Source organism: Paramisgurnus dabryanus, chromosome 12, assembly GCF_030506205.2.
Source record: "Paramisgurnus dabryanus chromosome 12, PD_genome_1.1, whole genome shotgun sequence".
Taxonomy (NCBI): Eukaryota; Metazoa; Chordata; class Actinopteri; order Cypriniformes; family Cobitidae; genus Paramisgurnus; species Paramisgurnus dabryanus.
In genome coordinates, this window is record NC_133348.1 from 25,401,969 (window position 1) to 25,427,206 (window position 25,238).

The 25,238-nt window shown below is 37.3% G+C and overlaps 1 protein-coding gene and 1 long non-coding RNA gene across 2 annotated transcripts in view; one reads left to right on the forward strand and one right to left on the reverse strand.

Moving 5' to 3' along the window:
• The window catches only part of dab1a (DAB adaptor protein 1a), a 210,170-nt gene that overhangs the window by 13,342 nt on the left and 171,590 nt on the right, over positions 1-25,238 (reverse strand). The window contains 5 exon segments of the mRNA XM_065257318.1: positions 2,250-2,374; positions 6,840-7,448; positions 13,485-13,581; positions 15,294-15,356; positions 24,940-25,002. Of these exon segments, the coding sequence (XP_065113390.1) occupies positions 2,250-2,374; positions 6,840-7,448; positions 13,485-13,581; positions 15,294-15,356; positions 24,940-25,002 (957 nt within the window).
• On the forward strand, positions 23,567-24,401 carry LOC135738685 (uncharacterized). The gene is made up of 2 exons (XR_010528754.1): positions 23,567-23,693; positions 24,198-24,401. It is a non-coding gene; the product is annotated as an uncharacterized lncRNA (long non-coding RNA).

Here is a 25,238-nt window from a genome sequence, read left to right on the forward strand (position 1 = left end):
CAGAGTGTGTGGGTGAACGTGTAACCCAATGCCATTTCGGCGAGACCGGCGAGACACACACGCACACTTATAAACTAATTAAACTTTTTGTTCGGCTGAAAAATAAAAGCGGGTTGGAAGAGCACTAGTATGGTTTCCATGGCGCTTTCTGATGAGTCACATCAGACAGAAAGATCCGGAGAGAGTGTGCCTGCATGAAATACAGTGCAAGTCATCACTGATGTGTGGTTACAGGTCTCCTAGGAACATTATTAAAGAGACAGTTCACCCTAAATTCTCTCACCATTTACTCAACCGTGTATCATTTCAGACCTGTGTGATTTTCCTAAGTGCCTCAAACACATAAAGAGATGTTGGGCATGATGTTTCTTTTTTATCTAAGTAAAAGACAAAAATGGTGACCCTTAAGCTTAAAAAATGACATAAAAGCGAAGTTTAATGAAAATTGCACATATGACTTGTAGCCTACATTTTGTGTTCTAATGTTTGCTATCTTGATGTCAAACCTATCAAAGCTATCACATGGCTATATTGTAGAGCATTAGTTGCATTTTTATACACAGGTTTGTTTGATAGCACTATGAATACAACGGTCACCTTGTTTTAGTTTTTTTTTTTTTGTTACTTCCAATGTGCTTGTATTTTGTAATAATACTAAAAAATTATACCACGTTCATATTAGAACCTCAAAGGTACATATTGGTACCATATGTGTATACATGTCTGTACCTAAATGGTATATATTAGGGCCTTTTTAATGGGTACTACCCCAGTGACAGCTGTTCAGACAGTGCTCCTAATATTTAATACACTTCTTTATTACATATATTTGCGTGTACAACTGTGCAATATCGTTTTTTATTTATATATAATTTAGAATATATAAAAATATTAATAAATATATACACATGTAAATGTTTCTTAAATACATACATGAATGTGTGTGTATTTATATATACATAATAATTACACACAGCACACACTCATATGTTATGTAAAAATTACTTTTATTTTGTATGAGATTAATCTAGATTAATCTATGCCCAGTATATCTATGCTTCATTGCAAAACTGTGAAAAGTGCTAAAGAAATAAATTTGAATTGAACTGAATTATTATACAGTACATACTTGCTTTGGACCTACACTTTCAGAAAATGTCAAAACTGTCAAAAAAAGGTCCCCAGCTGTCACAGGGACGGTACCCTTTCAAAAAGTAAACCTTTGCCCCTAAAGAGTGCATATTAGTACCTCAAAGGTGCATATTGAAACCAAATGTATACATATCCGTACCTAAATGGTACATGTTATGACTTTTTTAAATGGTACTGCCCCACAGATTTGGTCCATTTTTAACCATTTATTTCTGACAGCTCAAGAAAGGTCCTGGACACCATACAATATTGCTATATAAAACAGTCATGTCTAAAACAAATATGAGCATTAATAAATGTTGACAGAATTTTAATTTTAGTCAAATTATTCCTGAAAGCCATATTAAAGGGATAGTTCACCCAAAAATTTTAATTTTATCATCATTAACTTTCATGTTGGTACAAATGTATAAATTTAGTTGTTCTGATGAACACAAAGGAAGATATTTTGAGAAATGTTTGCAACCAAACTGTTCATGGACCCCATTTACTTCCACAGTATTCTTTTTTCCTACTATGGAAGTGAATGGGATCCACAAACGGTTTGGTTACAAACACATCTTCCTTTGTGTTCATCAGAACAAAGAAATTTAATGAGAGTCAGTAAATGATGACAGAATGTTCCTTAAAGATGAAATAAAATATTAAAAGCACTAAGAGATAATCAGACTCGCTTTAAATACTTTCGTTTTCATTACATTATGTAATATACATTAAAAATGTAAGAGAATTATTAATGGAGGTCTGCAAATGTGTCTGATCTTTGTGAAGTATCTCGGTGCGATTAATAAAGTCTTAATGATCATTCTCAATGTTCCTTGAGTTAATTTATTGGTCCCTAATGGTGGTCAGGTGTGAAAGAAGATACATAAAAGAAGCTAACCAATCAATGATTGGCTCATTTCTATGGCAATACATCAAAATATCTCAATAAAGCAAAAGACATATTCATTTCCATTTGTCCCCTGTAACCTCAAAAAAGGTTGGTGCTTCCTTATATTTCTGATGCTTTTTAAATCAAAGACCAACTGCTTTATACAAAAGGAACTGTTTTGCTGTACCACACTAAACCTTATCTCCACAAAACATTTACTTACAGCGTCCTCTTCCCCACTCCGACTAGGGCTGCCCTCTGCTTCACCAAAAGAGTCATCGGTGGGTGGGTCACTGGCATGGGATGAGGACTTTGATGGAGAACTCTGCCGCGGGGCCGGGGTGGGTGCTGAACAGAGAAAGAATCAGGGAGAAAAAAGAAAGAATGTAAAAGGACAGACCGATTAAATATCTTACACTTGTTTATAGCATCATCTTTTGTGTCCAATGTGCTGATGGGAAAGGCAAAGAAGGTACAAACAAGTCTCTCATCCACTGGGTGAATATGTTTGAGTCGGACAGAAAGTGCACTGACATTTTTACACTTACATTAAAAAGAAGACTCATTTGTGATCAATTATACATGAAAACAATCTTCCTTTTAAACCTCATGCAACCTTAAACTGCTTTAGAAAACACTGGTTACCGCATACAGGCAGATAAATCTCTTTGTATTTACATTTTATGCTTCAAATACTGGATCATTTAATCTCATGTACTTTTTAATTTTGTGTGATAAATCCTACATTCGAGTAGTATGGATTTTAGAGAATACTTTTAACTAAAAGGTACACACCAAGCCGATGGTCTTAAGCTTCGTTTGACTTAGGTTCAATCCCAATTCTATGTTATACCCCTATGGCTACCACTCACCCCTATCTCTTGCCCCTTATAACAGAGTGGAAAGGGGAGGGTAAAAAAATATCCCCCTAAGAATTGGGACACCACTACTACACCGTAATACGTCCTATGTCAAAGTAGATGCAATGTTTATCATTCTGCCCTTGTGTGGTCCTAATTTTAAAAAGCAAACCACTGCCTTTGTTGACGATTCGGGGTGGTCTCTCCCTCTGTCTATTCATGTTCTGGTTTCCCCGGTTTGCGCAATCGCTGTAGTAGACTGACAATCTGAAGCACCGAGAGTTTTCTCCAGTGTGCCATCTTCGGAACGCGATCAGACCGAAGGAATAGTAGGGAAAACTCCCGGTGCTTCAGATGGATAGTCCACTTACAGCTACTTTATAACATTTAACGCGGCATGTTAGCAAACTAGCGATTTTTGCTAACGTTTCTTTACTGTAAATATAAACACAATATTGAATGTAACATAAATCTAATTATTTTTCATTAAAAAACTTTATTAAAACAAAAAAGACTTGAATTGAACTTGCATGAGCAGCCATGTTGGAAAATTTCTTACCCCTTTGCTTGAAGTGAGGTCCCGAAAAATCTTAGTTTTTCCACATTCCAAACATCACGTCGACTGATGTTGGTAGGTCACATCCACCGCACTAGGCATTATTTTTAACCGAAGAGATTTAAGAGTATTTATCCAAACATTAATGCCATGGAAAGCCCCTTATACTTAGATCCGACAAGATATATGTGTTTCTTGGAGGTAGTAGTACATTATTTAAAATCAAAAGAGATGTAGGAGTGTTATTCAAATATTATTGGCAAGAAAGCCTCTTATACTTGGGAGCAGACATGTATTGAGGTGTTACTGGTACGTTTTAGTACATACATCTTCATCTTAAAATAATAATTATTTGACTTGCTTGCATTTGGTGACCTAAAAATGCAAATAAACTGTTTCCATTGCAGTTTTGTGAAATACACCAAATTGCCTGAAAAACCACCTCATGCGAGCGTAAAAACGTTGTTGAGATATATAGGAGTTTTTGCTAAATTGATCTGTTTCCATTGGCTGTAATTGCGCAATGTCAACGTCAATTTGCACAATTTAAAGGGTAATTGAAACGCAGCTACTGACACCTTTTCTTTTTTTTGTCCAATTTACCATGTCAAATAAGTCTGATCTGGGAACCAAAGTAAAAGAAAAAAATTTGAAGAGATGAAACCGAACGCACAGAACATATATTTCACTTTTTGCATTTTTTCATTCCAATGTGTGAATATTTTAAAGGGACTGTATGTAGGATTTTAAGTGTTTTGTTAATCAAAATCAATGTCTTTATTCATAAATATGTCCTCATTGGTGTCAAATGACCTCTGCCAGTGATCTGACTTTTTATGTAAGCTTAGAATTTCTTCTCTTTACTTACATTGAACAGGTAAGTCCAAGAAGGCTTCCATGTCGTTCCGCCATATTGAAAAACTATAATAGCAGAGAGGGACAAAAAGCACTAGCCTACCAATACGTTTTCATTCAGAACACATGAACTAGCTGAAAGGGACAAGGAGATCAGTGATTACATAATGGCTACCGTAGTTGCAGCATGCATTTGGAAAAGCAAGATGCTAAAGAGCACTACTCGTTTGAATGCAAACTACAATTTCACCACTCGATGGGGGTAAATCCTACTTACTGTCCCTTTAAAAATATATGGCTCATAAGACATTACAGATATATCACAAATACATCTGTGGTAAGGTAGGTTTGTATCTCAGTTATCTTACACAGGCACAGAATGGACGTGCTACTTGGCAGCCATCTGTTTGGTGCGTCAAGGCACCTTTGTACCCAGACGCAGCCAGCACCAGGGCAATGGGAGTAGACCTAACAGTCTGTGTTACTTTGTTGGTATCGGTTTGGTGTCCCTACCCTTAAGATATGCGATAAATAATTTGCCGCAAGCCGCAGTGGATAACTAGCGTCTAACTTATTTGTACACTCAGTAATGCGGTGCATTGTGGGGTTGAATAAGTGTACTCAATAATGTCCACTATGATTTTGGACACCACTAAAAATGGATGTTCCCTCAAATGTGAACTACGTAAGGGTATAGGGGGCTATTTTGGACCCAGTGATTGTAAACCTGTCCACCAAATGTCATTGCTATGGAAATCAATGCAAATATTGTGGGGGGAAAAAAGAGCGCATTAAGACAGATCTGAACAGTGTGGACAGTCAATCAGATTCCAATAGGATAAACCAATATTCAAACAATGTGAACGTGCAGTTGTTTTTAAGGAACATACTAGCTGTAGTTTGATAATTTCTCTCTACATAATCGGTGGATTCTACCACAAATGCTGACAATAAGTGTCTTTTGTGGATCAAAAATCCTAATTGTCAACTAATAAATGGCGTCTCACAGAGGGAACGCTTGTATGCAAGTGTGCGGTGCTCCGTCGCAGCAATAATTAGCACTGCAGGCGCAAGAGGATCCAAACAGGCCCAACACACAGCGTACGGCTCCCCGGAGATCAGCAATAATTACGCTGCTCACCAGCAGCACAGTTGGGCCTGTGACTGACTCTTACTCTCACCGCTGTCATTCCCTACCGCAGTACTAATTGTCATTTTCACGCTGACTAAAGACAATTCCTTCTGGGCAACGGCATCATAGCCCACCTAACATCCGAGTGAAATAGGATGTGCTGATGAAAGGCTGGATGAGGTGCGAGTTTCTGCTGTAGGCAATGAATAAAGCTGTCCGACTGTGTCAGCACTCTTAAGGGCTTGGGATGAGAGGGCTGAGAGGGCTGAGAGAAAGTCTTGTGGTGTGATGCCAAGTCCTTTAAAGTTATTTTTATTATTTTACTGTTGATTAATTTAAGGTTCTGCGGTAATACTGTGCATACACAAAATCAGTTCTCATACTGTAGTGTCCCCTCTGCCGCTGTACATTTTGGACATATAATGCTGTGTTCACACCAGCCGCGGTAAAGGCGTCAACCACGATTGATTTTAATGTTAAGTTAATGCCAAGACACGTTGACGTGTGTCTGGAGGTCTTGCGGCGCGAATGAGGCGTTTAGCATGATGCAGAAGACTAAAGCCCCATGATGCGAATTGAGCGGTGTCATGTGAAACGCGCGAGTTGAAAAATCTGAACTTTGCCGTAAAAACACATCATGTTAACCAATCAGGAGCTTGCTCTAGTAGTGAGGTGATTACAGGAAGCGAGCAGAGTCACAGAAGCCCGTTCCATGACGCAAATTTCCGTTTGGATGTCTCGATGACTAGAATTTCACGTGCGGCTTTCACGCACGAATGAAGAGAGTACCCTTAAAATGTTCAAGTGTCCACCTGCGAGCGGTAAACGTGAATCTGATGCCTCAAATGCGTCTGGTGTGAACTCACAGTAAGGTTAATATGTAAAGAGAGGAGAGTTGACATCCTATTTTGGAGAAATGTAAGTGTATTAACAACCGTAAAATTGTTTCTGACCCAACAGAGTATTTATAAAAAATAAAAAAAACTATGATTATTGGCAATGCATGATTTTATGGATGATCTAGTCACATACTGTATATCTATGCCCAATCCCTCCTCCCAGGACTGTTTCAATGCATCCGAAGATATTGGACACTTCCCCAGAAAATATGCTCAAGACCTTGAAAGCTTCTTAAAGGGATTTATACCTGCCAGCCTATCTAAACCCTAAAATATGGTTTCACAGAGAATGTCTTGATGGAAAAATGGCTGGTAATTGGTATTTTTGTTGAAGCTGCAGGAAGGATGCGAATCGATCAACAATTTATAGTCTTTCACCCTGTCTATGCCAATCTCCTTCCAAATTGAACAATTTAAATTGGACTCGGGTCGAGATAAAGCATGTTGTCCTAGGACTAATAAAATATGTTTATCTAGGATCTATGTTTATCTACAACCTCATTCTACTCACGTGAGTTGGTGGAGGGCGTGGTAGAGGTCACAGGTGTGAGGTTCATCTGCGAGATGTCAAAGTCGTCGCAGTCGTCCGTGTCTTGCGCCATTCCTACTCTGCTGAAGTAGCTGGTGAAAGCCTCCGTGGTGCAGGTCAGGCTAGGTTGCTCGCTCTTCCTTGCAGGCATAGCTGGCGGCTTTGCCATCTGGAAGTCCTTAAACATCTCCTTGCTCATCTTTGCCTGTCTCTGCAGCGTGCGCTCTCCGTGCTGCGGACTGGAAGCCGTGGAGGCGGAGGTGCCTGCCACGGCTCCGCCCATGGCCGCTGTCGGCATCTCGCAGGATGCGGGCACCGCCATGGGAGGCAGTGTCTGAAACATGGCGGCAGGAAGAGGTCCTACCGTCTGTGCAGGCATGAAAGCGGCAGGAGAAAAGTGGGCTCCTGCCATTGCGGCCCACTGTTGCTGGGTGGCAGGGAAGAGGTTGGCCTGGCCCCAAATCAGAGGCTGAGCACCCGGTAAGACCTGGGCAACTTGCACAGGGGACTGGACGCCAAACGCTAATGGGGCCTGAGCGGCAAACTGTTGCTGCGCCCATGCGGGCGGCACGGCACCCATCGTCACATAACCTGATAAATAGCACAAGAGAGAAACAAATGAGAGATGAACTCATCCGTGGTCTTTCAGCCAACAAATCTATCTTTACTTAAGTAGGCACTGTTCTTTTCCAATCGATCAGCACATGGGAGCTTTTCCAAATAACAAACAACTCTTCTCACGGATGCTACTGGTTTACTCACAAAACATACACCTCATTATGGGTTTGCCGTAACCTTTAACTCTTAGTTAAAGCTGTAACCATAGATCTATTGATGACTGCGATGAGATGACCTAGATTTTCATAAGGAAAAAGGTTTTTATGGCTCAGATGAACTATTGTAATTACTGCTCACAATAGGCCCATGCTTAATGAATAGCAGCGCCCTTTAAAAGAGGCCATTTACAGCAGTCTCACTGATATCCCATCGAGGCTTATTTCATTACGCATCTTGCTCTTTCTTTCCAGTGAGCGACACTGATTCGAATAATAAATACCAAAATTATAGCCTATCTCTATGACATGTGGAAGTGTCATATAGGCACATAAGCTTGACATCAACAGGATTGCTCTTCCTCACACGATAGAAAGCTGCAATGTTTCCTTAAACAAAAAAAATGAATGGGCTAGAAACAAGAAGAGTTATGTGATCCAATAAGTTAAATCCCAACTAGTCTTTTTTTATTTACTGTTTACTACATAATATTGCCCTACATAATGTAGAGAAGAATCTGTAAAATGTTATTAATATTGACTGAGTAAGGTCTTGTTAAAGATTAAAATCAATGATTGAAATCAAACTTTGATGCTCCTAATCTCATAAATAGATTAAGAGACTTTAGCCTGGATTTTACAGATAAATTCACCTTGCTGTTATGCATGGGTGGTCTGTAATACCTGAGGAGTGTTGATTACTGGACAAAAATCGTACATAGAAAATTATGATCATTGGGATACTGTAATTCAGAAATGGGCTGTTACATTATGACAATACAACCAATCTCTGGTTCATGATGGTCCAAGCATTACTTGTAAAGCATTTTTCTGATTTTGGCAAGCAGAATCGAGCCTCAATTTTGTATGCCTTTTAACTATTTGCAGCATTTCTGGGATATATAGATAGATCCACAATTGGCAAACAGAAAGTTAAAATGGATTGCTATTTTCCTTAAAAAAATTCTTAAATCAAGATGCATTTTCTTGATGAGCAAAATGAGCTAAGAAAATAAATCTAGTTTTTAGACAAAAAATATTAAGTGAATTTGTGCTTAAAACAAGCAAAATAAATACATAAAAAACTGCCAATGTGATAAGAGAAAACATCTTAAAATAAGTTTACATTTTTCAAAAAAAAATTCAATAAAATATTTTATAGTGCAGTTTAGTATGTAAATGCATTTTGTTTTGTTTAATGATCTTACACTGCAAAACATGCTTTCATTGTCTTGTTTTTAGAACAACTATCTAAAAATTCTTAAATCAAGATGCATTTTCTTGATGAGCAAAATGACCTAAGAAAATAAGTCTAGTTTTTAGACCAAAAATATAAAATGTAAGTAAATTTTTGCTTAAAACAAGCAAAAAAATAAAATAAAAATAATGAAATCTGCCAATGGGGTGAGCATTTTTGTCTTGAATTGTTTAAGGAAAACATAAACTTATTTTTAGATTTTTTTAGACCCCATTGGCAGATATTTTTGGGTCATCTTGATTAAAGAATTTTTAGATATTTGTACTAAAAACAAGACAAAAATACTAAGTAGGAATTTTTTTTTTTTTTTTTTGCAGCGTATACTGCAAAAAATGGACTTTCTTACTTAGTATTTTTGTCTTTTTTTTTGTAGAAATATGAAAATATTCTTAAATTAAGATGTATTTTCTTTTTGAAATTTCTCTATTTTCAACTTTAAGTGAATTTGTGCTTAAAACAAGCAAAAATATATCTACCAATGGGGTGAGAAATTTTTGCTTGAATTAAGTGTTTAAGGAAAACGAAAGATTTTTTTTCTCACCCCATTAGCAGATATTTTTGCTTTTTTTAGCACAAATTCACTTAAATTGTATATTTTTTGTCTAAACATTTTTTCTTATATTCTTAGGTCATTTTGCTCATCAAGAAAAAGCATCTTAATTTAAGAATTATTTGATATTTATACTAAATCAGATTTTTGCAGTGTAAAATAAATGTTTCAAATGGTAATTCTGGTCCTAAATGCTGAATGGTCAATACACCCTCCACCAATGCAACAGTAAAATGCACAATACCATAACAGCTATATGTTCACCAGAGTCCTGCAACGGGTCAGGTACCTGCGGATACCCCCATAAAAGTGTCTCAAACTGGCGGGGCCGCGGGCGGATAATTAACTCCATGCGGGTGGGTAGTAGCGCAAATGAAAATAGCCTATGTGCAAAATCTGTATGTCTAAGGGATGTGCACACCAAAACTTTTAAACGCGGCGAGCCAAGCACTTTTTAGCTGTGATACTTGAGCTGTGAGTTGGTTGGTTGTTGTGATGCTTGTCCCGCCCCTTCTCCACTGTGATTGGACGGCCGTGTGAGAACTGACATTGACGAGCGGAGCATTTCACCCAACGTTGAATCTCTTTCAACTCTCGACGCTCAGCGCCGAGCGCGGAAAAACGCCGAACGCCAGCTTATTTGAAAAACGCAGAGTTTCCATTGGAATCAAAAGCTTTGGTGTGCATACCCTAAATTACCATTACACGCACAACATATGACATTTGACCCATCAGGTAACCACCGCGACAGTGCGCGACCTTTGTTGATTCTTCTCGTAGCCTAGTTGGAGCGAGCATTTCAAGAGTTGCATAAAGTTTTGCTGTTGATAGCCGGAAGCTGAACCTCTTCTCTTAGAAAGCATTTCAAGACTAGACTTGTAGGAGCACAGCAGGGGTTGTGTAGGTAGGTTGTTTGTCTTTTTTGTTAATAGGTCTATTTTTTGTATAGTTATCAGGTTCCATTTGTGCCGATGGTAGGCTACTTGAATGGCGCAAAACAAAGCACACTTTTGCCTGATTCATTAGCCCATTCATGACGCTGTTGTGATGTTGAGAGAGATACGAGATAAAAAATAAAGCACTTTAACTGGAATGTTTTGAGCACGTGTGATTTATGCGGGTACGAGTCGGGTAACGGGCCAAATATTAACGGGTCCGGGCTGGTGCGGATTTCATTTTGATATTATCACAGGTGACGGGTCGGATCTGGTGCTGAACTTTGCGGGACTCTGATGTTCACCATATCACCGCAGCACACAACAGAATGTTAATAGTGTTGCACACCGAAATTAAATACATGTCAAGGATTATATACATTATATACTCTCATAAAGATGCTACTAAATCAATCTTCTTAATGCAATTTAATAAAACTGTTGTCTTTATCATTTTATGTGTCCTAGCTCAGCATTGCACTAGCAGTGAAAATGTCACGTGTTTGATCCCAAAGAACATACATACTGCTAAAAACGTAAAGATTGAAAATGTCCACCAAAATACATACATGTAAATTTAATGTAACAACCAATAAAGGTGAAAATAAATTGTAAATATGTAACCCAGTCTGTAAAAACTCAGCTAAAGGGCCCTATCTTGCACCCAGCGCAATTGACTTTGTCAGTGACGCATGTATCATTCGTATTTTGCTCCGGCGCACAGCGGGTTTTTCCCTCCACAGACGCACGTCGGCAAACTAGGAAATGAACTTGCGCTCCCTGGGCGGTTTAGCGCAAAAAAGGAGGCGTGTTGCGGCCCAAACCATCCCTGATGCTATTTTGCAGTTTCAAAAAATAATTGCGCCACTGACCAAAAAAAACTAGTCTAAAGTCAGTGGCGCGTTGCGCGTTGTTCATTATGCTATTTTATGGGCGCATGCTTGACCATAATGTATAGCGTGCACAACGCACGCACATCTACACAGATGCAACAGTTATTTTTGCAAATCATAAATTGTTACAATAAAAAAATATTAACACACGAGATAAGGGGAATCATAGTGGTGAGCATTGTGGTGATAGTTTTTATTTATTGTGTGGCTGCGTTAAAAAATTATCATGCAAATAACGATTAAAATATTTTCATAAGTTTGTTGTGTGGCTGTATTACGTTTATTTTATGTAAATAATAATTAAAATGTTTTCATAAGAAACCTTAATGTATATGAAGTTGATTTGTAAGTGTTCTTTGGGGTTGGACCTTGCTTGCGTTTCTTGGGTCCGATTTCAAAGCTCCCAAACCCTTTCAGCGGTGAGGGTGGACGCAGATCTGTGTAGAGGCAGATCCACCTCCCGTTACACGGCGTGCCCGATTTATGCTGGCAAGCTTGGGATTCCCCCGTCTCCTGACATCATTGTAGCGTTTGGCGCAACGTCCTGGGGATGCCAGCTGATGAGACAATTGTGGCTATTTCCTCCCACGCCTGTTTAACGGACGCTGATTTGGGCTGGTTTCTCCTATCCCCATACAAAACAATTTCTCTGTCTTTGACTGCTCTTACAAGGACGTCGGTCTCCTCGGCTGTGAACCGCTCCTGGCGTGCGTCTGGTAAATCCGTCATAATAATAGCAACCCGCCATGGAACTTGCGCCCTTGCGTTTAAATGGAATGTTGGATAGCGTTCTGATTGGTTTATTTAACATTACGCCCAAACCACACCTATGAATAATGAACCTACTTCAGACAAACCCCTTATTGATTTGAGCCTGGCGCAAGAGTTATTTCTCCCGCTGGGAAAATGGCAACAGCGCCCAAGATCCGCCCACAAAGTCACTTGCGCATTGCGCTTCGCACTTGCGTTTCAGATCGTTAAAATGGGGCCCAAAGTCTTTTATTTTTGCGAATTACTGTTTTCTACATAAAACATCATACATAATGTAAAGAACATTCTGTGAAAACATAACCTTGATATCTTTAATATTGAGTTGAGGTCATGTCAAAGATTAAAATCAATGATTGAAATCTCATAAATAGCTGTGTTGTGTTTCTTACTTGCATGAATTAGATTCATTCAACGTGACTTGCACTGCCAGTATGGCCGGACCCCCCTACAACACTTTGGGGAACAATTCTCAATACTTAGCCAAAATGATTTCACAAACACAAGGGTGAGGGTGAGAAATCTTGCTCATATAATCATAACCGAACAGTGAGAATCCCACCAGGACAGGTGTGGTAAAGTCAAGTCTGGTGTTAATGAATTTACAACACAAAGGGGAGCTTGGGAGGTTAAGAACTGAAGACAGATGGGACAGATGATACACTACTTGATTCCACACATATCAATGCTGTGCTGTTTACTGTTTTAGAGGAAGTCAATCTGGCTGGAACAGATGTCCCATAGAGACGCACAGCATCGCTGAACAAAGGCTATTTGTTTTTAAGCACTGGATTAGATTTCATAATGTGAGTGTTACTGGAGAATTAAAATTGGCACTAGAGAATATAGGTTACTTGTATATTATATTTTAATATAATTACAATACCAATACAAAAATACAATTAGATATACAAGTCATTACACATGGTCATAGATATGGATTATTCTTTCATAACACTATGATATGAAAAAGTGGGACCTTTGCAATAAAAGGGTCATATCATTAAAAATAGGCTACCCAGATGCCTTAAAGTCACAGTAGCAAAAAAAGATGATCCTTAATTTAAATGAAAAGATGAAGAAAACAAATCATGACTAATAAGTGCACATTAGAGGGAAAAAATCCCCCAAAATCTATGATGTTACCCCTTTAAAACAAACATGCATTTTCGTATCATACACACACAGTCAAAGCTGTGTCCTCTGCAAGGCATTTATCATGCACATCAGTACAGCGCCTAGTAATGAGAGCATTCATATTCTACAGCAAGGGGACAGGACACCTTATTTAGCCAGAACTAGACAGACACATTATTTAATTTACCTCTGCCCCGTTCACTCCCACCTCCCAGCCACCCACCGCTCTGTCTTTATCTGTCTCTGTAATCTGTTTTCTAGGTATTATTCTCTCTTCTACACGCACAACAACAGGCAAAGACATTTCTCCTACCTGAGGGTACAGAGGCAGGGTTGAAAGGGGTGAACAGTTCGGATGGAGGCTGGTGGGCCAGTGTACGGTCCAGGGTGTTAGCCGGAGATGCAGGGGTCTGCAGAAGACAAAAATCATATAGTTTAAAGCTTTTTATTTAAAGGTGACATAGAATGATTGAACTGAGTATTTATCCTTGTTCTGTGATGTGACATGTAGACAAAAAAAGTTTTGTTTGGGTCTGTAATACCTTAGAAGCTTCCTAAAAACCTCTCTCAGATAGCTCAATTAGGGTGGGGGATTTTAAACAAGTGGTTTTGCACCTATTTGGCTCCCACTACTGGCTTAACTTGCAATCTCATTACTGATTGGCTGACTTTGCTGCAACTCAAAAAATGTAGCCAATTATTTTAAAGTGGAGGGGCAGTGAGATGCCTGTGATGTCATAAGCATCAGTTTTTCAGATCGAGCCGTTTTCTGGCTGACATTTCTAAAAGAGGAATTTCTATGAGACTGAGATGTTTAGCATGTTTAGCACTTTTTGTATGTTTGTGAATGTGGGTAGACTACCATTATTCAACAAAGACAAGGTAAGAATGGTTTTTCATTCTCTGTCCCCTTTAAGTAAAAGCTAAATTTTTATGGAGCTAATATGTACACTGTCAGGAAAAAAATGGTACTCAGTTGTCACTGGGGTAGAACCGTTTAAAGAGGTCTTAATATGTGACCCACGCTTGCAAAATGAGTCGGAGTGAGCAAATTTTAAAAAATGTGTTACTGTATGTTTTGACATCTCTATAAAAAACTTCAAAATGATGTATGAGTTGTTTAAAGTTGATAAAGTCAGCAAAGTCAATTTGAAGAAAAATTGAGTTAAAGGTTCAACATCACACCATCCATACCTTAAAGGGGACATGTCACAATAATTTTATAGGATGTCAATTAAATCTTTGATGTCCCCAGAGCAGATATGTGAAGTTTTAGCTCAAAATATCATATAGATAATTTATTATAGCATGTTAAAATTGCCACTTTTTAGGTGTGAGCAAAAATGTGCCGTTTTGGGTGTGTCCTTTAAAATGCAAATGAGCGGATGAAGTGCAAACGATGTGATTCAAACTCAAATGTGCTGTGAATTATTTTCTCTCTCTCTTTCTCTCTGCACTAAATGGCTGTGCCATGGTTAGATAGTGCAGATTAAGGGGCGATATTATTATTATAATAAGAGCTCCTTATGACATCATAAGGAGAGCCAAATATCAATTACCCAATTTTTCACATGCTTGCAGAGAATGGTTTACCAAAAGTAAGTTACTGGGTTGATCTTTTCCACATTTTCTAGGTTGATACAAGCAGTGGCGGATCTAGACCATTTCAACTGGGGGGGGGGCAATCTGGGGCCAGTTGTACTGTTAGAGGGGCCAGTTACATTTATACCTTATTCTTGTCATATCATTTTCTGCACTGAAGGCATTAACAGGCCAAATACCATGTTTATGCCACTGTCTAATTACGGATGTAAAAAACAACAATCGCAAAAAAAAATTGTAAAAATAATTTCACACCCCACTTTTAGGGGGGCCACAAGGGGGTCCAAGCTTGGTGTCACAGGGGCACTGGCCCCCGCTGGCCCCTCCCTAGAACCGCCACTGGATAGAAGCACACAATTATAGCACTTAAACATGGAAAAAATCAAATTTTTATGCCATGGCCCCTTCAAAATCACTAGTAAAACTAATAGATTTGGCACACACAAAGGCAAAAACAATACTATATTCTCCAAATGCACCCTTAGTACATAATGTTTTGCGGTCATGTGTGTTCACTCACCGAAGGGGAGGTGATATCAGGAGGGGTGGACATGTCTCCAAACAGCTCTAACTGGTTGATATTCTGTAGATAATGAGGATAAGGATTAGATTTCCATGTCAACATTTACAGCAACGCCAGTTTAATCTTTGGCACAGACTGGTGCCACCTTTCTTTACAAAAGATTGATTATGGGGTGGATTATGGGGATGGGAGTGGGGTGCTATAACATTTTACTGTACTTACCAGGCATGTGAAATAGGCAGATATAAATGCATACAGGGCAATTTAGTACTCCAATATGAAGTTTATTCATCGCACGTTTGACTGAAGTTACTTAATGAGCCTTAATTGTTAGTCAAGCTGATGCTCTGGGAAAACCCTTACAGCTAATTGCGAAGCAAAAGTTTGCAAGGTTTTAAAACAGAAATTTAATATAGTAATACCTAAACGACAAAACAAAATAAGTGTTTTGAGAGTTGTAATGCAAATTGCCATCTTTAATGTGCTTGTAAACAATTATGTTTTCCATATTGCAGTAATGAACTATTACTATAAATTCCCTCAACTCAATGTTGTTACTCTGCAAGTTGTCTAATCTTTATGCAGCTCTTTTGGGAAACAGCCAGCTTAATCCTTATATTTACACAAAAAATTTCAGCTTCTAATACTGTTTCTCATTTATGCATTTTAATTTGTAACGTATTAAAATAATTAATGAATTTCCATGGGATTTATCATTTTTACAGTGTTACTTCTGAAGATTTACGAGCACTGTGTGTGTCTTTTTTTATCTTACAAGAAATCAGTGATGTGCTAGCGGGAAGCAATTCCTGAACCTTTCAAAGTGACTGCAGCACTCTTTTGTTGGATTTATACAGAGGTCTTTTTACGCCTACATCTAAAAAGGGTTAAAATGGCGATTTAAATGAACAAATTTCCTCTCTAATCTTATGCTGACATTTACTGTTTCCACCAATTTAAGGAAAACAAACAGCGCACGCAATAACATGACTATGTGTGTGACCTTTTAGACCACTGTGAAAGTTTGTGCAACTGGTCACATATGAGCCAGAAAGGCTCCATGGTTAGCATTAATGGCACGGTTGGCATGGAAACACAAAGAGCTATTCAATGGGTCAGACTGGGGTCATCTTTAAGAGCTAAGCTATTTGACTGTGTAAAAGAAAGGTCATGTGGGAGTAAGTAGACTACTTCCAGGTCACGGGGAGACTAGAGGAATAGGTAAAAAGCAGGAGACTGGGGATTTAGCACTGTTCATAGCAGGTAGTGTGACATTTACTTTCCTTGGCAGGGACTTCACTGAAGTCTAAAGTGGGCCTTAGTGCATCAGTCATTACTTTATAGTTAGATTAAAGCTAGCTAGCTTTTTAAGGGCCTGTTTTTAACAAAAAAAAAAAAAAATTGAAAACAGTTTTCAGTGCACAAGGTTTTGAAAATAATATCATTATCGTCTCTGCGTACACTACAAAAACATAAAAACTTGTAAAAACGGTGATGCACATTACATGTTCAGTTTCCGGGGCCCTGTACACACTGCACCTAAATTTCGGTTGTCACTTCACCTTTAAGTGCTTTTTACACACTAAGTTCTTACAGAAAATAAGAAAACATTGCAATTAAAAAAGGCCAAATGCTTTATAAAAAAAAAACAACGAAATATCCAGCCTCTTTCTCATCTTTTTCTCATGAAGAAATTTGCATCAAGTGCACTGTACGCATACCCCTCGCATATGCGTAAATATGGGAGGTAACACTTTACTTAAAGGTATGTTTATAAGTCTGACATGACACCTTCATAATCATGACGTGGCACATGCCATGAACATTAAAGAGATTTTATGCATGTTTATGACAACTGTCATTAAGTGTCATTTGTTCAATTTGTACGTCATTTTAAATACAAAAATGACATTGTTTGAGATGTCTTTGTTATGACAGCTAAACATTAACCAGTACATTATAACTTGTCATGACAACTTGACATTACCAAGACAACATAACTGACCATTTTTTACCAGTGCTAGAAATTGAATTTGTCATTAAAATCTCATTAAGTGTTAATACTCTGTCATATAGTTTTATAACAGCGTCATGAATATTTTTCTTGACCTCAACTACAGTGATACAAATATAATTTGTCAATAAAATGTCATTAAGTGTTAATACTCTGTCTGTCAAATAGTTAAATAACAGCATCATGAATATTCTTCAGTTCATAATGTTTTTTTTTAAGTTTCATCCAGGTGTTAGAGAAATAAAATCAATCATCCAATAATAATATTCTAATAATAATAATACTAATTATTATTATTATTATTATTAAAATTGATACAATTGTATATTTGAAGACCGATTCACCTTAAATTAAATGAAAACGGTAAAATAATGGGTTACGCCATGCAGGGTTTATGGAAGGTTTTTTTGGTCTTTTTTAAATTAATTAATTAAATTATAAAATAATTAATTAAATTATAAAATAAAAAATAAAATCGCAAAATATGTCCCAAATTTGAAAATTAAATGCTAAAATAAAAATTAAAACATTATATTAAATTATTTCATTTTCATTTTTAATGTGATGAAGCATCATTCCGGCCAAATTAAAAAAAGAAAATTAAATTGATGATTTGACATTTCATTTTCAATATAATCTTGAGTCAAGACTGACAATATTAAAATAAAAAGTCAAGCTTGAAAAGGAATCTGTAAAAACATTTTTAAAAGGGTTTTTATTCATACCCAAGCAATAATTGGGACAAAATTAAAATGTAAAGTTCAGTTTTAATTTTATGTTCTCTTTAAATTATTTGTTTTCATTTTCTTTTTCGTTTTCATTTTCATTTTCAACTTGTATGCAAATTTAATGTTAATCAGTGGGTGGCGTTTATTTACTTGCTCAAAAAAGGGGATTGGCTAACGCTGCGTTGCCAACTCAGCGACTGTGTTGCTAAAATAGGGACTTTATTGCTACATCTAGCGACTTTTAGGCCCATTTAGACAAACTTAGCGCATGTTTGGATGAATCTTAGCTTCACATCTGTACAGATAGGGTACTGTGTCGCTTGTACTGGCCAACGAGTGCCGGGTGGGGCTGTCCCGGTGAAATGTGCGTCTGGTGTCTCTGTGCATGACGCTGGGCAGTGTAGGAGCTGACGCGTGGATGAGATTCGCGTTCATTGTTTACATTTGAAAGGAGCAACAAACAATAAAAAGTGGCTGGTCCGCTGTTATATATGTACGTATTTTCACACATCTGATCCGGTGAGGCGTCAGCCATTCTCATCAAATGCATACACATAGCACAGTGTGATTATCGTGCAATACATAATTATGCCAAAATCCGTTAAGGACTGGAGTATCATATGCTCGCAAAATTGGCGTATATATAGCACTATAATCACACTGCGTGTTATTTGTATGCATTTCATGAAAATGGACATACAGTGACCAGTCACTTACTTTTGCAGCGGGCACACTGGCAGAGCAGACCTTCAGCCTTTGTGGTATTTGTAAGTGGTCCTCATTTGTAACGCTGATTTGTGAGTAGGGCTGTGACCGTACGGGATTTTATTTTACCGTGGTGAAGAAGCAACAGAATCACGCGGTTAGACTGTTAGCACAACAACCCACCCCATATTATTAAAACAACAAATTATATTAGCAATAACAATGTGAAATAATATGTATTTCTATATGTTAACTTTTGTTTTTTATATCTTTTGAATATACAATGATTTATAGACCTTTTATGTCATCGTTTATAACCCATTTTATACAATACATTTCATAGAATAACAACCTGAAAACCTGCAGAAAGAACATGCAGAGTTTAAGATTGTTTCTGATGAGTTGTGCAAAACCTGATTCCTATTTCTTTAGACATTCATTTTCGGTAAACTCTCCGTGAATAGAAACACACTTCTCCAAACATGTTGCAACTTTTAATAATTTATTGTACAAAAAATGGGTTACAAACAATGACAAAAACTGTTCCATAATTGATATTAAACTCAAAAGATATAGAAAATAAATATTATTTAATGTTATTATTGTTAGTATGTTTAATTAGATTTTCTCAAAGTGGATACAAAACGAAATCGACAATTGCATCATTACGTAAATAACTGCGCAAAACTTATGGATACTCCAATCATTGCTTTCAGAAATTCGCTTACAGTAGCTCCAGATATAAGCACAGCATTCAACCAAATAACGAGTTGTGCTGTCAGTATACGCGCTCCTGCCTTCATAACGATAGTTGTCATGTTTGCCCATTATAGTTTTAAATTATTATTATGCTGTCATTATCATCACCAGCACAGTGCTTCTCCTTGAATGAGAAAGCTTAATATGCGCGTGGCTCGGACTCCTTGCACATGAAATTTCATGGGCATGGCTCTGACATTTTCTTGCAGAGATGTTGTTATTCGCGCAGGGGTTTAAAACCAGGGAGTGAGTTGGTACAGTTCAAGAAATCAGAGCACTTGGGCATGACGCGCTTTATAAGGTTGCGGCCGTGACATCACCGCAGCTGGCATCTTGTTACAGCAGTGATGCAGTATTACTGTGATATCGTCACAGCCCTTATGTGCGTAGCTCGTCTTCCAGGCTTCAGCTATGGTCAGAAGAACTGTATGTTGTGTCCAGTGCAGTGTACACAGAAGACTCCGAGAGACTCGCATTTCACAGAGGACGCAAGTTCTGATACTTGTACAGACAACACATAGGCTAAATAAACAGATAATGTTCATTTAAAAGTAAGTGACTGGTCGGTGTATCAGCTCGTTAAACTGACGCCTCACCGGACCAGATGTGTGAAAATACGCACATATATAACAGCGGACCAGCCACTTTTTATTGTTTGTTCCTCCTTTGAAATGTAAACAATGTACGCGAATCCCATCCACGCGTCAGCTCCTACACTGCCCAGCTTCATGCACAGAGACACCAGACGCACATTTCACCGGGACAGCGCCACCCGGCACTCGTGGGCCAGTACAAGCGTACAGTAGCCTATCTGTACAGATGTGAAGCTAACATTCATCCAAACATTCGCTAAGTTTGTCTAAATGGGCCTAAAAGTCGCTAGATGTAGCAATAAAGTCGCTATTTTAGCAACACAGTCGCTGAGTTGGCAACGCTGCTTCAGCCAATCCCCTTTCTTTAAGCAAGTAAACGCCACCCATTGATTAACATTGAATTTGCATACAAGTTGAAAATGAAAATGAAAACGAAAAAGAAAATGAAAACAAATAATTTAAACAGAACATAAAATTAAAACTGAACTTTACATTTTAATTTTGTCCCTATTATTGCTTGGGCATGAATAAAAAGTCTTTAAAAAAATTTATTTACAGATTCCTTTTCAAGCTTGCCTTTTTATTTTAATATTGTCAGTCTTGACTCAAGATTATATTGAAAATGAAATGTCAAATCATCAATTTAATTTTATTTTTTAATTTGGCCGGAATGATGCTTCATCACGTTAAAAATGAAAATGAAATAATGTTTTAATTTTTATTTTAGCATTTAATTTTCAGATTTGGGACATATTTTGCAATTTTATTTTTATTTTATAATTTAATTAATTATTTTATAATTTAATTAATTAATTTAAAAAAGACCAAAAAAACATTCCATAAGGGTTGGGTCCATATTACTGCAAAAACAGTAACTACATTAAATTAATATATTTTTTTGTTTTTTCTTCTGTTAGTTGTCAGTTTTTTATGTATTTCGCACATACATAAAATTGAGTATAATGAATTTTGTTAAGGTATTTAAAATTATTTGACATGGTATTAACACTTACTGACATTTAAAGGAAAATGTTGTTAACTTTTGTTAATAATGTTAACCCATAAAGCTAGGTTGTTTCTTAAGTTTGATCATTATTCTGCTATGTCATGTTTATGGCAGATTTATGACAAGTTATGATGTATTGGTTTATGTCAAGTTGTTATGACAAAGACATAACAATGTAATCTTTGCATTAAAAATGACATAATTCAACAAATAACACTTAATGACAGTTAAAATAAACGTGCATAAAATCTCCTTCGTGTTCATGACACGTGTCATGTCATGATTATGAAGGTGTCATGTCAGTCTTATGAACGCCCCTTCAAGTAAAGTGTTACAATATGGGACTATACCTCTAACTTTAGACAGTAAATGTCATTGTCACATTTTTGGGAGTGAGTCTTGTTCCTTACACACAGGGAACGATCATTTAGGGGATTCACTCGCGCATTTAAATGCAGTTGTCACTCCCTAAACTTTGCAGTGTGTACAGGGTCTGTGTGATATATAGCTACTACTGGCCTAACATGGATAATATAGCATTTTTTGTCATTTTTGTGAATATGAGACAACTTCGTATTTACATAAAACTTTTGTTTCTAGTACACTATTGTAAATGTACCCTAAACGTACACTGTAAAAAATCCAATTAATGAAATGTTGGAAGGGCAAAAATATATAAGTTAAACCAATTTTCTTGTTTGGGCTTAGTTGAGTAGACATATTATTTTAAGTCTACATAAATCTGTGTTTAAAACATTAAGTGAATTGTTATTTTCAAATTCAGTCAACATTCAGAATGGCTATGTTGACTGAACTAATTAAGACAAATCTGGTCAATATGTGGACTTATGACAGCTATGTTTCCTGACAACAAAATGCTCATAATATTACTGTTATTTGGTAACAAAATGTAATTTTAAGAGTTGTTCAGGCGTGAATGTATGTGCTTTAAGTTTAAATATGCGGTCGGTTAATATAGATAGCGTCTATTTAAAAATGTGCTCGGACACTTTCGGACGGAGAAGAGCTCCAGATGAGCTCCAGAAAATCACAGACACTTAAGCGCTCACACCCCGCCCAGCGCAGCCTCGCCTCGGCAAGCCCATCAGAAATCGACTGCTGGCTCTGATATCTCTGTGGCGTTTAAACATGCGATTTAATTCATTTTAATTTCTTATACTTAATAATAAAAGGTTTACCGGTATGTTTTAAATCATATTTTAGGATTGCACTTAAATGATATCGCTGTTGAATGATATTTCATATCTTTCACATTTGTTATTACTGGGCTGCGTACTGCCTGCGAATTTGAACTTCAGAGCTGAAGGTGCGAGTGGAGAAATAGTCCCAATATCATAACAATCTTCTAAATATACTTCTAAACAAACTTCTAAATATACATGGGTTTCAGCTGGCGTCACTCTCTTGTCTTCCGCCATTTTGAGGACCTGAAGTGGTCGCAAAAGAACTAGAAGCTATGCCTTCAATATGTTGTGAGCATCAAAATCGCTATTTTTACAACACTAAGAAGGCTCGACAAAACATGATATTTTGCTCGAAGTATCGCCTGTGTCTCTACACGTGAACTCGAGCATTGAGAACATTGTTTGTGAACAAAGAGTTTACTAAAAAGAAGGTTTTGAACAACTGACTTTGGTTGATTTGGCTTCCGCTCGCCGCCATCTTCCCAGTCTAGATGTATCGATCTGCGAATGGAACGTAAGGAGGGAGGAGAGTAAAGATGGATAGCTCCTAAAGCATAGTTCCATATAAATGCACAGATAATTCGTTGTTTTGTCGCAAGTGAAAAACAATATTGACCTTCTAGTTGAAAAAGGAGCCTCATATGAGATTCATTCATTCGCATTCAGAAATCGATTATTTCCGTCTGGCAGGGATGACGAGCAGACACCATAACAGCCAAAATCAGTTGTACAAAACTTTCTTTTTATTAAACTCTGTGTACACAAACAATGTTCTCAATGTTCGCGTTCATGAGTAGAGATCCAGGTGATACTTCGAGCAAAGTTTCATGTTGTGACGCGCCGCCTTAGTGTTGTAAAATAGTGGTAGTTCGGTAGCAGCGAACAGCGGCTGGAAGAACGTATCGGGGATTGAGTAGGCATCACACCCAAACCAAGGTATATTTTTTTTAAAGTCGCGTTTCTTTTCATGACAGTCGAGGTGCGACATGTTGTCTTTCGTAGCCATTTCCCGTATCCATAAGAATCATAGACAGTAAAAGATAAGAAATCCGTAAATCGTAGCAAGCCAGCCAATGCTTGTCAGTAGCCTACTGGTACTCGGTAGGTCCTTAAGATGGCGGCATAACGTAAAAAGTCACATGACTGAAACCCATGTATACCCGTGTGTGTACCCGGGGGCGAGCGTGTGTGCGCGCGCGCGTACTCGCGCGTGTGCATGTATGTATGCGCGTGCGTCTGTGTATTTTGAATTTAAAATGTTATAACTCGGAAGGATCTGGATCACAGTTCATTTCATCTGAGATCAATCCGCACGCAACAGTTGGAATCACTTACTGATTCACACAAGGAAGGACACAAGTCAGCCGTTTCCTCAAGTTCACGTCAGGTAAGTGTTTGTAATTAAATGTTAATTTTAGAATATATTAATTGGCAAAGACGCAAATACTCGACGTTTTTGTAATTATATTTTTGTAAAGATATATTAGAAGTGTGTTATGTTATGTGACCGAAGTAAAGTGGAGCTATTTTAGTTAAGATAAAAAGCCTGGATATAGGGTTGGTTTACCGGACAGAGTTTAGAACTCGGTCTTTATTATAATTGGGACATTTTTACAAACAAACCTTATATAATACAATACTGGCGTGCATTTTGAGACAAAACAATAGCACTCATATGTTAAGAGATGTCAGTAAGTTATTTTAGTCAGTGAAAAGCCCTGTCCGAGAAAACCGCCCAATAGTGTTTAATTATGTGTGATGGCTGAGGGAAATTTGGCCTAACATTAACGTTATTTAGGGAATAAAGTCTTTCACCGTCAAACTTTATTATATTAAACATGTTATTTATGTATGTGTGTGTGTGTTTATATTCCTCTGTTTATCAAACCAGAGCGGAGATGATGTCAGAGGCAGACCCGAGACATAGCGAGACAGTCTCCGCTTGGACTGGCTGAGGAAAGTCTCCTAAATGGCCCTGGAGAACTTCTGACTGACTTTGGAGGCTTTTTGGACTGTTTTATGCCCTCTATTTAAAGAAGACTTAATTCTGTATGTTCAGTCTGTATGATAAGTGAATAAAAAGCTTTTGTTTTTATGTGACTGAAGTTAATTATTTTGTTTACAACACCAGCATAAATTATTTGATAAATAATTTAAAAATGTTATTAAAAAAAATCCCAAATAATAAATATTAATTGAAGTAACACACAAAACATTGAGTAAATACTTAAATTTTAATTGACAGAGTCTTTGCTGTAAGTTTTTAAAGATTCAACTGATTAAAACATTTTAGTTGAATGAACTATAAAGCTAATTGAGCCAACATACTTTTTTATATTTGAGTCAAATTTGGGCCAACTAAAAAACATCAATCCAGGTAACACTTTGGAGACAGAAATTGAGTGAACGTAAAATTTCTGTGGAACTAGTTACTAAAAAATCATTCATTGAGCCAACAATTTATTTTTTACAGTGTATATTATAAACTGATCCTTTGTTAGAAAGATTAGTTGATAGATACTGGAACATACTGAAAACATTACTTTTAAGCCTTTAAAAAAAAGACTGCGTGGAGCATCATGGGAAGGTCAAGGACGGGTGTACACAATCCAGCCAATCATTGTCCACCTTACCTTGGTGACCAGCAAGAGGTCAGTGTCTAGTTCCATAAGATCAATCTGTTCATTATGTTTGTTCTGCAATGACAATATGATGTTAGATGACAGATGAGATGGGATTTAAACACAAAAACACACACAACTGGGATTGGACTAATGATAGTGAAATGATATTTGTCAAGGTATGATGAAGTTGGATTAGATGGGATGGATGGAACTTTACCTGTACAGGTAAGGTTACACTTACATAACCTCACAACCTTACATTACCGTTCATGGCCTCTGCGTATTACCATATGATCTCTCAAAAGCTC